General features: G+C 38.7%; 1 protein-coding gene across 1 annotated transcript in view; it reads right to left on the bottom strand.

Moving 5' to 3' along the window:
- The window catches only part of LOC124722395 (elongation of very long chain fatty acids protein 7-like), a 195,451-nt gene that overhangs the window by 14,372 nt on the left and 163,005 nt on the right, over positions 1 to 18,074 (bottom strand). Inside the window, exon 6 of the mRNA XM_047247566.1 lies at positions 7,813 to 8,055. Coding sequence (XP_047103522.1) covers positions 7,813 to 8,055 — 243 coding nt within the window. The remainder of the gene's footprint in view (positions 1 to 7,812; positions 8,056 to 18,074) is intronic.

The raw sequence follows: 18,074 nt of genomic DNA, 5'->3' as shown, positions 1-18,074 counted from the left end.
ATGGTTTCCAAAATGGAGTGTCTCATGTGTCTAGCTCATACTACTATTCCACATTCAAGGTCTGTTAATTCCCATTGTGTGACCACATACACATTGGAAACCTCTTCACATGAATTACCTGAGCACAAATGATAACTCCGCCAATGCACTGGCCTTTTATACCTTGTGTGTGAGATACTACTACCATCTGTATATGTGTATATCACTATCCAATGACTTTCATCACCTCAGTGTATACCACTTATTGTCTGGTAATAAATACTGTGGGAGTAAGAATTACTTCCCACTGGGGTGGTGGTAGGATGAAAATGGGGTGACATTGGAGAAGTACAGAGAGAGAGAGGGGGGGAGAAGTGGATGGTGAGAGTGTGAGAGGTGGAGATATGCAAAGAGAGAGGTGAGGAGGATATGGCGAGAGAGGAGGGAGGCATAGACAGACAGAGAGAGAGGGTAAAAGGGGAGATGGAGAGAGAGAGGTGGGGGCATAGGAGCAGATGGACATAGAGGGCACTAAGAGATGGGCAGATGGAGGTGGAGTAGGAGATGGACAGAGGTTGGGGGAGGAGGAGATGGACAAAGAGAGAGGGGGCAGGGGGAGATGTGTGACATACTTGTAACTGAGTGAAGTCATGGGTAAAAAGCAAGTGTTGTCATAAAAACCACAGTGTTGTAAATTACTCCTGTGTTTCTGAAGCCATTTTCCTATGACTGTGTCTTATCACTGCTCCTCACCCTGCTGGTCTGTACAAATTTACATTGATTCTCACTTCCATTTTTCCTTCCACTTCTGTAGAGTTATGACCATACTTTTGTAGTGGTCAGCTTCTGGTGTGATCTGTTTGTCTTAAAATCCTTTATGTGGCATTTCTTAGCAATGGCCTTATGAGCACAGATTTTATTTATTTATTTATTTATTTATTTTTTGTTTTTGAATATTAGCTTGTATCATAACATTCAGCTTTAAAAGTAGGTATTTTTAATGGTTCCAATTTTTAACAGTCCATCTCTATTGCATCTTATTAGTTTTCACTGAGTGAGGTGGTATAGCAATTAATGCACTGGACTCGCATTCAGGAGGATAACAGTTCAAACCTGCATCCGGCCATTCTGATTTAGGTTTTCCATGATTCCCCTAAATTGCTTCAGGCAAATGCTGAGGTGGTTCCTTTGAAAGGGCACGGTTGATTTCCGTCCCCATCTTTCCCTCATTCGATGGGACCAATGACTTCGTCGTTTGGTCCCCTACCCCAAATCAACCAACCAACAATCTTATTACTTTATTTGTTCACTTGTTTCATTACTCGCTTTGTTTACTTGTCCACTTGCTTCATTATTTGTGACTATTTTTCTTTTGTACCCTCATTTATATGCCATGTATAAAATAGTATGAATTCATTGTTGGTTGGTAGAGCAACCCAGTTAATGTCAGGCTTACTGCAATCCTGGCCACACTAACATGTAAGGTGATGTAAGGTCTGTTATGTAATATGCATTGACTCATCTTGGGTTTCATGTGCTTGTTTTGGTATGCTGATAGCCTTCCTGATCCAAAAGTACTACTTTGCACTCAGCTTGGAGGTGAAACTGCATGTTATTACTTCACCAACATTTTTTAAGATAAGTATCCAATTTAAGTCACTAAACTGTTGTATCAACAGTTTATTAATTGGTTTCTGTCAAATTAGTGAGTTAAAATTCTTCCCTCTGTCTTTCTAAAAGTGATTTCATGTTCATTTAATGTTTTACAGTATAGCAATTGATAACTAGCAGTGAGTAATTTATTTCTCCACCGTAGTATTTTTTTATGCAACTTATGGCTATTGTGCATTTTGTCCGTATATTGTCACAAGAAAGTAGTTTATTTTTCTTGAATAATAAGTTATTTATTTTAAAACAATTCTTGTTGACTGGTAATCATGTATGATATCCACATCAAAATTATTTTCCTTCTTCAGCTGTAGACAGATCTCCATCATTATGTTTGTTTTCTATTTAGCTCATAATTTTGATAATTTACTCTGCATAGTTATTTTTATATATTTTTTTAACTCTTTGTTACTAACATATGCTGATATACACTGAGCCTGTGCACATGACAGAGTGGTTAAGCGTTGAATTTGTAACAGGAAGGAATGATGTTGAAATCCATATTCCATCATCCTGATTTAGGTTGTCTGTAAATTAGTTTATGCGCATGTTGTACCAATTCCTTAAACAAGACCAGAGCTAAAGCCTGTCACCAACCATGTTCAACAACTATCTCTAATGACATGTTATAATAAGACATTGGATACTAATATAATTTTCTTCAGCTTGATTGTATGGACTGTGGGCTGGATTGGCTAGTATGCAATACATTTGCTGTATTTCAGTGTTTTATTTATCCGTAATGTCTGTGCAGCAGCTGTTTTCTTCTTGTCTAGGATCAACCCTATAGATTCTTTTTGTGAGCTGTCTTTCAATATGATATTGCCACTGACTGAGCCACATCCATTTTGAATACCCTACTTTCCTGCATAATTTTTTTCTTTCATTATTAGTGCAGAACTGTTCACCAGACCCTGAGTTAATACATTATGAATTCTGACCTTTCCAAAATGTTCTCCTTTCCTAAGGCATATTTTTGTATGTATTACTTTATTTTATTACAAGTTCCACTGATACTTACAGCTACACAGCTGCAAAAAAGCATATGGAACCAACCATTTTTTATTTTTACAAAATTTACAACAGTGGGCACAGAAGGATATAAAACGACAGATTTATGTATTTAAACAATGCAAAATGCAGTATGGAATAATGACAATATTGTGAAAAGGATAGAATGCTACTTACCACACAGCAAAGATACTGAGTCATAAATGGGCATGACAAGAAGACTGTCAAACAAGTAAGCTTTCAGCCAAAAAGGCTTTCATAGGAGTCAAAACACACTCACACACACACACACACACACACACACACACACACACACACACACACACACAAACACACACACACACACACACTCTCTCTCTCTCTCTCTCTCTCTCTCTCTCTCACACACACACACACACAGAGTCATGAAAACGTAACTCACACACATATGACCACAGTCTCTGGCTGCTGAGGCCAGACTGCCCTTGGCAGTGAGAGACTGTGATTTTTTGTGTGTGTGTGTGTTTTTTTTTTTTTTTGTCTAATTCGTATGAAGGCCTTTTTGGCTGAAAGCTTATTTGTTGGACAGTCTGTTTGTTGTGCCCATCTGTGACTCAGCACCTCCGCTGTAGGTGAGGTTTATGTACTTATGTTATTACTGGTGTGAACTGATATAATACATCAACATTTGAAATTAAGTATGGTAGATGAGAGTGCCGAATCTAGAGGACAGGATACTTAAGAACATGTGATGTTTTTTGGTCAGTATTTTAGTCTAGTGACTAATTTTAGGATCACATGAACGAAAGCTAGCTAGAGACCATAGTCAGCTTCTCCTATTTTTGGGAGTTTTTTATTGTTAGACATGAGGTTGCATTTTGCACAGTATTTGTAAATATTTAATATTCTACAGATTTAAGTGCTGTAAAATAAAGCTATTTGGAACATTAGTAGTACTGCTCAATTTGATTTCACTTTCTGATTATTGGTGTGTTGCAGAGTAATAATGTGACAGATAGCATATTAAAAACAGTATTGAAAAGTTTTTATTGACTGAAACACTTTTAAAATTCAATCAAATACCTGATCCGAGGTACATGAATTTGGAAAAACCTTAATTTTCTGCAGTAATTTTTTAATTTCAGAAAAATATTGCAGTGCAATAAAAGTGACCATCATAATTTAAAAATGTAGTAAGAAAGTATATTAAAACTTCTGTTACAGAGGTAGAAGTCTGAAAAGTGTAGCGAGGTACAACATTCTTCCCTGTACTCTACAACAAAATGTAAGGATTCACATTTGCGCCTAAACTAATGGAGGATCATACTAATACAATTATAATACAACTAAACTACATGCAAGCATGCTCATCTATGGAAAAGCATTCACCAACTGAGTAAAGTGAGATTAGCACCATGTCTTCCTTCAGTTTTCTCTTAAATTTTGATTTTATAAGAGGAAGGCTTTTTATTCCTATCGGTAGAGCTTTGAAAACTTCAATGCCTGAATAATTTATGCCATTCTGTACAAGTATGAAATTTGTTTGGCTACTGTGCAAGTTTTATTTTGACCTGATATTATGGTAATATGCTCTATTAGTTTTGGAAAGGGTGCAGCTTCTTCTAACAAAATGTATGAGTGACAAGATAATTTGTGATACTGTGAAAATATGAAGTTTGTGATACAGATTTTTGTAGGAGTGCCTTATATGGACATATCATGTGTGGAATGATCTCTTCTGAGTAATAAATGCCATAATGCCATAAAACAATAACACTCAGAAATTTCCAAAGTAAGCAGCTCCAACTGTTTCCTTATCCACAGTCAATTCAGTCAGACAAATGTTGCCATATTAAGTCTTTCTGCTTGATGTATAATCTGACATGACCAGTTTAATTTGTGTACATCTAAGAACTTGGAGGAGTATACTTCCAGTATTCATTGTCCCTTATGTTTTAAATTATGCCTTCTTGTTCATACTGTGTCATATGTATTAGTACATGGTGCATGCTTCTGATTTATCAATTAGGAAGTTAAGCTACTATTCTCCTCATGATAGAGATTTATATAGTAAGTGTTGTAATTACTAAACTTTCATATTCGTATTTGTATTTCTTTACTGGTCCTGTAAATTGTGTTTAGATACATATTTTGCACAAACGATATAGGACAAGTCAGATTGGTACTGTATACACAACATCATACACATTGTTATTTTGAAAAGATAAATAATTAAAAATTATTCAATACATGTTGAATATTGATGACAAAATTAATATAATGAAATAAAATGCTAGACTGGTTAAGAATATTTGAGCAGTTACACTATACTTTTCTGATACTCTAAAAACTCGGAAACAGAGTAGAAGCAGTGGTCAAGCAAATACTCTTTCAGTTTCACTTTAAACTTTTGTAAAATTTGCATCTGTTTCAAATAGGATGGCATGTGATTGTACAGCATCATGCCAGTATGATACACTCCTCTCTTACAAATATTTGTACTTACTGTATTGATATGCAAATAATGCTTCTGCCTAGTATCATGAGGGTGGTAATCACAGTTATACTTGAAGATATTTCCATCTTTTAAAATACTTCCTTTTGTGAAATTTAATATTTCATACATACATAAGCAAGGAAGAGGCAGTATATTGAGATTTATAAATATTGGTCTACAGGAGTCTCTTTACTTAACATGGTTTATTATTCTAACAATCTTTTTCTGTAGCCTAAATGTTTTGTTTGTACCTACAGAGTTTCCCCAAAAGATAATGCTGTACATCAGCAGTGACTGAATACTGCCATGGTACATTGTGATCACTGATGCACGGCTTGTATTTTGTGCAAGGATTCTTAATGCGTACGGCTTCCCTCTGACAACCATGCCTCCATCCTTGCTACCCTCCCTGTTTACCTTTCCCTGTTGCTTCATAACCTGGGTTGTGAGTAACTGAATCCACTTTCCCTTCTTCCCTTTTTTCCCCTCTCTCCTCCCTGATGAAGGAACAAAGTTCCGAAAGCTAGTAATGTAAATTTTCAGTTCTGTTTTATGTGTATCTATCAGCTGTACTGAGCTGAGGTAAGTACTGGCCAGCCCCTCTATCTCTTTGTTAGTATTTGTTTCATATCTTATATGAGATTTTCCATTAATCATTTAATGCGTACATAAGTGTGTTTAACTTTTTATTTACATGGTTAAGATGTGTATCCCATTTTAGGTTTTGCTGAATACGTATACCTAAAAGTTTTGTGTCACTCACAGATGAGACAGTTTTTCCATCAAATTTAAAAATTGGTCTTGCACGATGTAGTTTCTGTGAATTGTGGAAATTGACTGTCACTGATTTTTCATTATTTATTATTAGCTTGTTTGCTCTGAACCATTGTGTCAAATTTTGTATTATACCTGTAGCTGTTTTTTGTAGGCTTTCCTCATCACATGATTTGATTAGGATATTTGTGTCATCTGCAAAAAGTACTGTTGTCCCTTTAGTTATTTTTTCTGACTAATCATTAACATAAAGAATGAAAAGAATTGGCCCAAGGACTCCATATGTAATGTTTTGTGCATTACTGTAAAAATTACAATTTTTTGTGATTTTATGTCTTTGTATTTTATTTGAGTGATCTGTTGACGGTCATGAAGGTAGGAATGTATCCGCTTGTTTGGCAGGCCTCGTATTCCATAATTACCTAACTTCTGCAACAGAGTATTATGATCAATTACATCGAAGGCTTTAATAAGGTCAAGAAATATGCCAGACACATGTGGCTTATTATCTACTGCAGTTAGAATTTCATTTAAGAAGGTATAAATAGCTGACTGTGTTGATCTGCCAGTTCTGAATCTGTGTTGCGCATCACTTATTATGTTTTCTTTATTTAGAAACGCTGTCAGCCTTCTAAGAAATAGTTTTTCAAGAATTTTACCAAAGCCTGACAATACAGATACAGGTCTATAGTTTGCAGCTTCATGTTTGTCCCTTTTCTTGTACAGTGGTGTCACTTTTGCCTTTTTCAGATTTCTTGGGAATATACCACTCAAGAATGATGAATTGAAAATATCCATTAATGGTTCTACGATAGATGTTACACTTGCTTTGATGATAATATCTGGTATTTCATCAGTACCTGCTGAATATTTATTGGGTAACCTTTTTATAATGACAGATAATTCCTCAGCTGTTGTTGGAGACATGAATTTTTGTATCTGACTGGAGTGTATTGCTGTCTGGTTGTGAGTTGTGATGTTTGGTAATCAGGTGGTGTGCTACATTAGAAAACTAGTTGTTAAATTTACTAGCCACTACTGTGAGGTTGATTATTTTATTGTTGCTTACATGAAGTTCTATATTTTTGAGGGCTAATGATGTAGTACCTGTTTCTCTTTTTATGATACTCCAGGTTGCTTTAGTCTTATTCCTGGAATTTTTTATTTGTTTGTCATTTTCCAATTTCTTTGCTTTTGTTATAACTTGTCTAAGTATTTGTTTATATTGTTTAAAGTAGTTGATACATACAGGATTTGTGGTTTGCTTTGAGTATTCATATAAATTCCTTTTACTCTGGCATGATATTTTTATTCCTGTTGTGACCCATTTATTTGGTTTGTGCACAGAATTTATAAGTGACGTTTTTTTAGTAAAGGCTATTTCAAAAAAATGTTTGCATGTGGCTATAAATTTATCAAACTTGTCATCTGTGTTGTTTGAACTGTAAACATCAGTCCAGATTTCTCTTCTCAAGAGAGAACAAAAGTAATCTATGTTTCCATTATTTAACTTCCTCACAATAGCTCTAGTTTTCTGGGCTATAAACTCACAATGAAACTTGTCTAAAAACTAAGCAACTGCAACATATGGGCTGAGACTCACAAGTTATGCAAGTACAAATATAGCTTATGAAAGATAACTTACTTGTTTTCCTTTTACTCACCTGTGAGAAGATGAGTAGTGAGTTTTTTTAGTGGGAACATACAGAGTGCATGTGTTTTTGACTCACTGAAAGAAACAGTAAACTAGCAGGTGTCCTACCTTCCTCTAGGACCACAGTGTACATTTAGGACAACTAGTAATAAGAACTTCAGATGTTGCAGTAATTTGTTTATGCTATTCTCTTTAAAATTCTAAATTTATCAACAATAGACAAAAGAAGTTTAATGAAATTATAACACACCATCTGCAATGTAGTGATGTACTTCTTCCACCACAGATACTTCTGGAACTGTGGTCCCATAGCTGCCATCATGTAGTAGAAGTACATAATTATGTGCACGAAAGAATTTATCACTCCAATGAACGTTCCATGGCCTCCAGGGTAGTATTTTGTGGCTCCCCATGACACCATTGGCATCACAGTGTGGTGATACATGTGCAAGAAAGTGATCTGACGGTCTTTTTTTCGTAGTACGAAGAAAACCTGGGAAGAAAACCACAACATTCTATAAATTTATTCATTTATTCTTTGACCATGGACTCTAGCTAATAATTTTCAGCTGAGAATATAGGGTGCATCAGACAATTTTATATATACAATAAATGTAGAGCAAAGAAAACAGGATTACCTTTTATTGGTACAGATGAGGCTATTACATATTTTCTGTTACAGTACAACAGTTAACACTTAATCTGAAATTTAATATTGACTCATACCATACACAGATTTCTCTGCATGATAAGCTTTTAAATGTTTAAATAAATTTAATTCATTTAATTCCTTAACTGATTTTGCAAGCTTGCTGAAAAACATTTTGCCTGTTTCATGAGGAACACTCATTGTCATTTTCAGATTTCTCTGTCTTGTGTAATAATTATCCTTTTCTGTTGTTGCAAGGTAATGTATGCTTTTATTTATGTGGGGTTTATAACTTATTCTCACAACTATAATATTCTGTTATATCTGCAGTAAGTGCACTGCAGTGTACAAAAGCTTGTCTGCAAGTTTGTTTGGATGGTACTTTCGCTTCACATCTCTTGTTCTTTTTAAGTAGCTATCTTGTTCACTTCCCCATATATGAACTGATTAGGACAGATGTGGGAATGCAACTCCATAGTAAAAATGCCCTGAGCACTTTATCATCTACAACTCTTGCTGTTTTGGGCACAATGAAGATTTCTGTGTTTCTCTTTTTACATAGAAAATCTATGTGCTCCCTCCATGGTGAATGCTTACCTGTAATAGTTCCTAAGAATTTTGTGCTGATTACTTCTTTAATTGTCTCACTATTTCATTTAATATCATGTTGTACTTTTCACTCTGTTTAGTTTGGAGCACTAAACACATTGTTTTAGATTGATTTATTAAAAATTGTGTAATATTAGATATTTATTTGCAGTTTCCATATTTACGACTGCTTCCTTTTCAAGCTCCTCCTCTGTATCAGTTGCACATACAACTGCAATGTCATCAGCATACACTGTAAGTTCCTGTTTGATAGAATCTGGGAAGTCATTTACATAGAGAATAAACAGTATTGGACTGAGCACAGAACCTTGTGGCACTCTATGCCTGACGGTTTATAATTGAGATCTATAATTCATTATATTTCAATCACTATTATGATTTATTTCTGTGCACTGGTTCCTATTTGACTATGTCATAGCACTTCCCTCAAATCCTATGCTGACAGAGTTAACCTGGAATGATTTACACAGTTAAATGCTATAGACAGTTCCATGAAGATGCCACAAGTCTTCTGTTGCCTGTCAAGCAAACTCAGAATATGCTCAACTAAATCTGTTGATGCAGTTATTGTTGATTTGTCTTCTCTGAAACCATGTTATCGTTGTGATGGGTGTAGTATTTGAAATTTGTTTATAAAACTTACAATTCTATTCTTTATTAACATGCCATATATTTTACCAAAAGCTGAGATCAATGCGATTGGTCTGTAGTTTCCAAATTCACCTCTATTCCCTTTCTTAAAAACTGGCTTTACTTTGCTTGTTTTTAGTGTATCTGGAAATGTACAGTCCTCTACTGCAGCATTCAGTACACATGTTAAGGGTTTCATCATACTTGCCCTACATTCTTCTATGAGGTGTGTTGTAACCCCATATGAGCCTGATGGATGCTTGACCTTTAGCTTCGTTTGTACCAGTTTCTGGGATGAAAGCACTGCTATGATTTATATGTGGGATTTCTGGCATTGTACTTTTTTTGACAGTTTTATTTTTTTCAGTTCATCTGTTACAGTTATATATCTATTAAACGTTTTCCCTGTTTTTAGAGGATCTAGATAACTTTTGCCATCTTTCAGTGGGCAAATGTCCTCTGTCAGTTTTGTTACTTTTCCTTTCCCTTCATTTATGAAGGACCATAATGCTTTTAAATAATTCTCTTCTTTATCTAAAGCTGTCTTAATGAATAATGCCTTTGTTTCTCTGATGGTTTTTTTATTCTGTACAAAGTATTATACACCTCAGTGTTTCTTTGCTTGGCAAGGTCATAATAAACTTTCAGTTTATTTCTTGCATGGAGTACATGTCTAATCACCCAGCTTTTCGTTTTTGGTATTTGTTTACTAGCGTTTTGCTGACAAGATGTGTAAGATTATAACACTAATTAAATGAAGATAAAAACTGGTTCCATTTAGCATTTGCATCATTGTCTTCGTACACTGCTTCCCATTTTTCTGTCATTACTATCTTTTTTAGTCGAATGAAGTTTTCTGTGTTTATCTACCTCTTTTGCTTCTGTATCTTCTGCTCACTTCTTTATGTTAATGTCTATCATGCTGGCAAAAAGGTCTGCTAGTGTGGAGTTTATTACCTGGATGTCACAGCAGTATGAAGGAATATTTGTTATTATATGAGCAATAGTAGTTTCACTTAAGTTAGTTACTCTGATGAAGTTATTTATTTTTATTCTTAGGTTTGGAGTATGCAGTAAGTCCATTAGTGTCTTGGAGTTTTCTGTATTTTGCCTGGTATGTTCAAATCCCCATTAATTATTAAACTAGCATATTTTTTAAAGTTCTTGGATTGTGCCCTCTAGTTGTTCAAAGAATGTTTTTTATTTCGCCATTTGGTGATTGGTACAGACCTAAAAGACAGCATGACTTTCCTGTAACTTTTATTTCCACTGCAGTAGCTTGAAAGTTAATTTCTCTAGTATGTTTTGTGGTGTTTTGTATGACTTTAGTTGATTTGTAGCTAGAGAAAATGGCAACCGCACCACCTTCTGCAATGTTCTGCAAAAGCTGGTTACATCTGCATAATTTTTCAGGTTGTGGATCTCAATCAGATTTTCTTTTAGCCCACGTTCAGTTTCTACTAGAATGTTTGGTTTATATTCCTGCAATATTACCTATAAGTCATCTGGTGTGTTCTTTATTCTTTGTCTCAGTGGCTGCCCTTGTCTGGCTGCTACAGCTGATGATTCTTCTGTGTTTACTTTTGGCACCTGCGAGTAATCTGCTTGCTCGTCTGTATGGAGTTGCGGCCATTCGACTATGGGCTGTAGTTAAGTTTCTTGCATTCTAGAGCATTTTCGGTAGTTTGATATAATGTCTAGGTATACTGAGACACAGAATGACCACTATTTATTAAATGCGCAATTTTTTGACTTTTGAAAGTTTTGCCGTTTCCATTTACGTGCATGCAACGTCTTGTGTAATGTTCTCTGTCCGTATCATCTATTGCAAGGAAGTACTGGCCAATTTTTCTGTGTATATTATTTGCTTTCTTTATTTCTTCATCTTTTAGGAATGCGCATAGCAACTACTTGATGTTTATGTAGACCACACAGTCTCATGTATGAGTGGCTTCATTTGAGTTCATTTCGGTAGGCGTCATTTGATACTGCCATTAACAAAATGCACAGAGTTCCTGAATCACTGAAGGAGCAGTTCTTTACTACTTCGCCCATGGGGGCTCCTGGTTTTACATAACTCGTAGCTTTAACGTTTTGCTTATACATTCAAGTTTCGCCAACTTTTCTGCCATGGCTGTCTGCATATATTGTTGTCACAACTATTTTGTAGGATATTTTTCCACTTCTTTTTGATTTCACGATGGTTTGGCTTACTTTCATCTTGCTATAATTTTTTTTATACACTCCTGGAAATGGAAAAAAGAACACATTGACACCGGTGTGTCAGACCCACCATACTTGCTCCGGACACTGCGAGAGGGCTGTACAAGCAATGATCACACGCACGGCACAGCGGACACACCAGGAACCTCGGTGTTGGCCGTCGAATGGCGCTAGCTGCGCAGCATTTGTGCACCGCCGCCGTCAGTGTCAGCCAGTTTGCCGTGGCATACGGAGCTCCATCGCAGTCTTAACACTGGTAGCATGCCGCGACAGCGTGGACGTGAACCGTATGTGCAGTTGACGGACTTTGAGCGAGGGCGTATAGTGGGCATGCGGGAGGCCGGGTGGACGTACCGCCGAATTGCTCAACACGTGGGGCGTGAGGTCTCCACAGTACATCGATGTTGTCGCCAGTGGTCGGCGGAAGGTGCACGTGCCCGTCGACCTGGGACCGGACCGCAGCGACGCACGGATGCACGCCAAGACCGTAGGATCCTACGCAGTGCCGTAGGGGACCGCACCGCCACTTCTCAGCAAATTAGGGACACTGTTGCTCCTGGGGTATCGGCGAGGACCATTCGCAACCGTCTCCATGAAGCTGGGCTACGGTCCCGCACACCGTTAGGCCGTCTTCCGCTCACGCCCCAACATCGTGCAGCCCGCCTCCAGTGGTGTCGCGACAGGCGTGAATGGAGGGACGAATGGAGACGTGTCGTCTTCAGCGATGAGAGTCGCTTCTGCCTTGGTGCCAATGATGGTCGTATGCGTGTTTGGCGCCGTGCAGGTGAGCGCCACAATCAGGACTGCATACGACCGAGGCACACAGGGCCAACACCCGGCATCATGGTGTGGGGAGCGATCTCCTACACTGGCCGTACACCACTGGTGATCGTCGAGGGGACACTGAATAGTGCACGGTACATCCAAACCGTCATCGAACCCATCGTTCTACCATTCCTAGACCGGCAAGGGAACTTGCTGTTCCAACAGGACAATGCACGTCCGCATGTATCCCGTGCCACCCAACGTGCTCTAGAAGGTGTAAGTCAACTACCCTGGCCAGCAAGATCTCCGGATCTGTCCCCCATTGAGCATGTTTGGGACTGGATGAAGCGTCGTCTCACGCGGTCTGCACGTCCAGCACGAACGCTGGTCCAACTGAGGCGCCATGTGGAAATGGCATGGCAAGCCGTTCCACAGGACTACATCCAGCATCTCTACGATCGTCTCCATGGGAGAATAGCAGCCTGCATTGCTGCGAAAGGTGGATATACACTGTACTAGTGCCGACATTGTGCATGCTCTGTTGCCTGTGTCTATGTGCCTGTGGTTCTGTCAGTGTGATCATGTGATGTATCTGACCCCAGGAATGTGTCAATAAAGTTTCCCCTTCCTGGGACAATGAATTCGCGGTGTTCTTATTTCAATTTCCAGGAGTGTATGTTACTGGTCCACACTACTATCAGTTTGTAGAAGTACCTTGTTTTTTTTGTGTCTGAATTTTCATTTATCCCTTTTTCTATTCGTCATGCACACTTTGTATTTGAAATCTGTCAATAGTCGGGATCTTTACAATGTGTCTTCTCTGTAGGCTTCAAGTTCACCAAGGCTCAATTCAGATGTTCTTGCCGTTTTCTCAGGTATGGTGAGGACGGATTCTTTTAATCTTTCGACTTCTGCGTTTAGATTTAGGTTTTTCTTCACCATCGTGTGATATTTGTCTTTTACGCTCTTTATCTCATTGAGTAGGCGTAACTGTGGAAAAAGTTCATTTTTGTCAGACTTTAGCCTTAATTATTTTGCATAAAAAAGTAGTCAGAACCATATCTCTTAGCTTGGACTAGCGTCAGCACAACTGTAATGGTGTACCACTTTGCATTTTATACATATCACACCTTTTGCGATTTATTTGCTGCAATAGCACTTGTCAAGATTATTATTTCTGTCCCTTTTTTGTTCGATCATAATACGATGTGGTTGCTGCACGCACAATCTCATGATTGTAATTTTTTGTTTCATTACATACAAAAAAATACACTTTCTAACACACCGATTTGTTGATATTATTTATCACTTCTTTTCACTAATTTAATTATATTCACCGGATTTTCACGTTAACTATTTGTGGAACAAATCAAGTACCCAAGAACAATGTTTCACCGTTTCAACATTCCTTTCTTCCGCTATTTGTGATGCAGGGTACACTTAAGATCTCATAAATACTGTGTATTACACAATAGTGTAATCAGAGGTTTTTAATTCAAGAATATTGTTTAAAAGTCTTTATTATGCAAATTTTTAACAGGGTCGGAACTGGAACTTTTTTTCGGCTACTTACAAGTCGCCTTTCGTCTTCTAAAATATTAAGAATACTTCATAACCACCCCCAACCCTCCAGTTTGACATCCACTCTTACAAAATATTGTATGGGCGCTTTTGGTACCTAGAATGATGGACCAAGGCATGCCATTACCCGATTTGCCACAAACTTCACTCAGTGGAAGAGGAGTAAAGCTAAGCGAACACGTGTCTCTGCTTATCCATAGATACTCGACCATTTCTGGGAGGACGACAATCAAAGTTTTCAATGTATGTCTTTACGGGAGTGGTAAGCTCAGTCTTAGTCGAGTGGCAGCAGTGACAACGAACGGACGTGCGGCAGCGCTCATCGTCCACCGCCACGACCGTCTGTTGCAGTCTCGTGTCAGATTCATGATTTCGTGTTTGTCTTAACAACGTTCTGCAGGTAACATGTGGAACTTAAATAGAACAGGTTGTAGTCAGTGCATCAACGATCGGAACTCTCCGCATCCTACTGCCTTAGATATTCACAAATGGGTGTGTGAGAAACTTAAGTTTGCTCACGAAGATATCATGAGGTTTCAACTGGATTTTGTATTGGACTCTCTCTTTATAAGACGGAAAACTTCGGAATTATGTGAAAGAATTGTAACTTCCACTGGTGGCAATCGAGAATTTAAACATTTTTATAGCTGATTAGTGACGTGGAACTTGTATATGCTGGCTATGGGATCCGTAATGTATTCATATTCAATATGCCATTCAAATTTTCGAGTGACGATGTGTCACGATGGCTACATCCCTGTGGAACCGTTCTTAGCTTCACGGCACTGTGTTCATCTTAAGAATGAACCAGATGTAAACATTACACTATGTATTCTACGTTTGCTGGAACCTCACTGGATTTTGTTTTACGTGGAGCGTGAAGCTGTCTTGGGTATAGTTAAGTACAATAAGAAACATACGTATCACGCTATACGCATTTAAATTGGACAGCACTGGCCAGCCAAGAGGTCCTCCTAACCAGCAGTGATGTGAACAGTTGCAGTTAAGACGTAAATAGAGACGAGGAGAGAAACAATATACCTGTAAATGCCATTTAATTTTCAAAGACAATGAAGTAATGTACGACAAAACTCGGGCATTATGTGTGACATAAAAGCTTACTGCAGGGATTTCACCTTATAGTTAAATATTGGAGGCACTCGAGGTAATATGTACTGTTAGTCGTCTGGTAATCTCAGAACTCCTATATCCGAATCCGAGGAATACATTTCAGTTCTGGAACTGTCATCTAATACGTTCATAACGAGGCGATCAACAACTGAGTCAACGAAGTCACCCAAGCGCCACATTTTCTCCCCTTCTTTTGTGACATGCTGTTACGCATTTCGCCAGTGACGTGTGGTAAAGCCTAGTGCATTCGTTCCAGTACGCCTGCAGGCTTAAGTATCTTGTTATTTCTCGCGATTTGTCACTTAACTTGGCTCCAGATCAATTCTGTTGCGCTCATACTGCAATGATACGGAAGCAACTGCAAAAATGCAGCATTTGTATGGTGTGCTCGATGCCGTGAAAAGTATTGTTTTCCATGTATCTACGACACATACCACTCTGGCTCATGTTCGACCACACCTACAGTATAAAACAATGTACATAGCCCAAGTTAAAGAGTATTTGATTTTCGTTTTAATTCCAAAAATTTAATTGTGTAATGTTTCCTTAACTTAAGCAATCTCTATTAACACTCTTTTACAAAATATCGATAATTAAGAGTTTATATTTGCAGTGAAAACTGGAATTCTGCGTGCAGTATGTTATGAGAAACAAGAAAACGTGCATTTTTCATAAAACGTGATGATTAAGTATGTGTTAATTAGCATATTTTTAATGAATTTCGTATTATCATGTACGTATACGAACTGAACATAACAAAAGCCGGATACAGCGAAACTGGAACCAGTGACCTACTTATTACCCACTACCAATCTCCAACGCTACCGATCTTTTTTTCTTTTTTTTGAAATCTCATTTTGTTCGTTATTGGTCGTTGCGTTTGCTCGAGACGGACGTCGTCTAACACCCGTTCAAGTTCATCGTTGATCCAGTTACTCTTTTAATACGGAGGGGAGGCAGCTTTCTGACCGAACACGCTGAGCCCATGCCGGCGTATATCCGAAGTACTTTATATTTAGAAAAAAACAGTTCTAGAAAAACTTCAAAGCCGATTGTCTGTCTGATCTTGTGGAAAACTTATTTCTTACCGTCTTTTAACAGTGTCCCGCACGCGTGTTCCACAACGAAACGGAAAGCAATGTCAGCCATTTTCACAATACGTATTAACAGAGCGACAATCAGAGCACAACCAGCGTTTACCGAGACTGTGACCTTACACGATTTTTAAAATGAAAACTACATAGCTAATGTATGGTTAAGAAAAACGTTAATGGCTGTTACTACATTATAATATCTTAAAATTTCATTTACAGTGACAAAGTAACAAGATATCTAATACACAAGTTTGACCTATTTCCAAGAGCGTAACGAAACCAGCGCTTGTGTGCTACGGCTGTTGACCAATAATCGCGGTTGTGTTTGTTTACATCGGTTTTATTCTTACGGTGAACGAAGTATAGTGAAAAGTTGTCGTCCGCTTACACTTGCCAAGTTGACAGCGGTGTTAGGAATGTTTGTTTTGACTACAATAAGCATGTACCGTTGTATCTGTCCGTTGGTGGCGTAGGGACATTCATATCGTACAGTGAACAGCCCCCCAGGTCTTCGTTTTTCAGGTCGACTGAGCACTTGCAGTCAACTGCAGAAAGTGTAGGCCTGCGCAATATCCCGGCGAAGCGAGCCAGCCATTGCCCCAACAGATAAACAGCCAGGTTGCCGCGCTCTCACACAATGTTTTGGCTGTCACCGTCGGCACAACTGCTGACGCGAAACCCACTGCTGTCGTTCAGCAACCCGAGGCGTACTTCCCCTTACCGAGGGCCACACTCGTGAATCGGAGGGAACTATAGTGATAGAGCAGACGCCCTCACACGACGTGGAAGGCATGGTTGACACCCATGCCCTACTGCAGACACCCTCTATGCCAAAACGGTTACATTTGCCACTCATTCAGGCGCCGATATTCCCGCCGAAACAAGCAGTGTAATTCCGGCTGGAAGTAATGACGGTGCCGTCTTTACCTCTGCGATCTCTACTCAGTGGTCCGACGACGAAATAGAACCCAAACAGCGACGTAACAAGGGCAACAATAGCAGAGGGAAGGGATACATCTGTCATCCGAAAAGAAAAAAAATCCTTGTCGAGTATCCCGGGGCGCAGAAGACAGCTGAACAACTAAAGCCTATTTTACTGAAAACGGTCGCATCCATTAAGGGTGTTGCACCCGCGTCCGAATCTACAGCTGGTGCCACTGCTGGCGCTACAGCCATGGAAGAAGATCCACCCGCTATATCAGATGCGACAGCATTCCTTTCACTAATGTCCAGCGTCTTGTTAGTGGTCGAGGCATCTCATTTACCGTCAACGGAACACAGATAATAAAACTCTATGCCCCATTAGGCACGACCGGGAGTTACACGGCCCCCGCATCGCATTTACCTCTCTGTCCCACTGTGCAGCAAGCAGGCTGGATAGGATATGTCTCTCCCACTGTGTAACCGCATGACACAAGCGATAACACAGCGCCAGTCAGTTTTCTGACCACTGTGCCTATTTCTGTTTTGTCAGTCTTGAACGACAACAGGCCTCTTGTGGTTTCGGCTATTGGAAGCTGACTACTAGCCCCCTGCAGGACCTCGAGCTCAGAAATTAGATAAGACTCAACTGGGATCAATTTTTTCTATAAAGACATATCGATCCTACGGTCTGACATGGTGGATTCGCTAAGCAAAGCCTATGGTTCTGTCAATAGCGAAACAGTACGCTCGACGGAAACGATTATGGCAAGAATCGAGGATAGAGTTTTACTATCGATGTATCAGGAACCTTTACAAGGAACTAATCTCATAGACGTAGCAAAACTCAAGTATTTTAAAGTTTAAATCACTAACATACGGCCGGCCGAAGTGGCCGTGCGGTTAAAG

Source organism: Schistocerca piceifrons, chromosome X, assembly GCF_021461385.2.
Source record: "Schistocerca piceifrons isolate TAMUIC-IGC-003096 chromosome X, iqSchPice1.1, whole genome shotgun sequence".
NCBI lineage: Eukaryota > Metazoa > Arthropoda > Insecta > Orthoptera > Acrididae > Schistocerca > Schistocerca piceifrons.
Note: the sequence above shows the minus strand (reverse complement) of the source record. Positions and strands in the feature narration are given on the sequence as shown.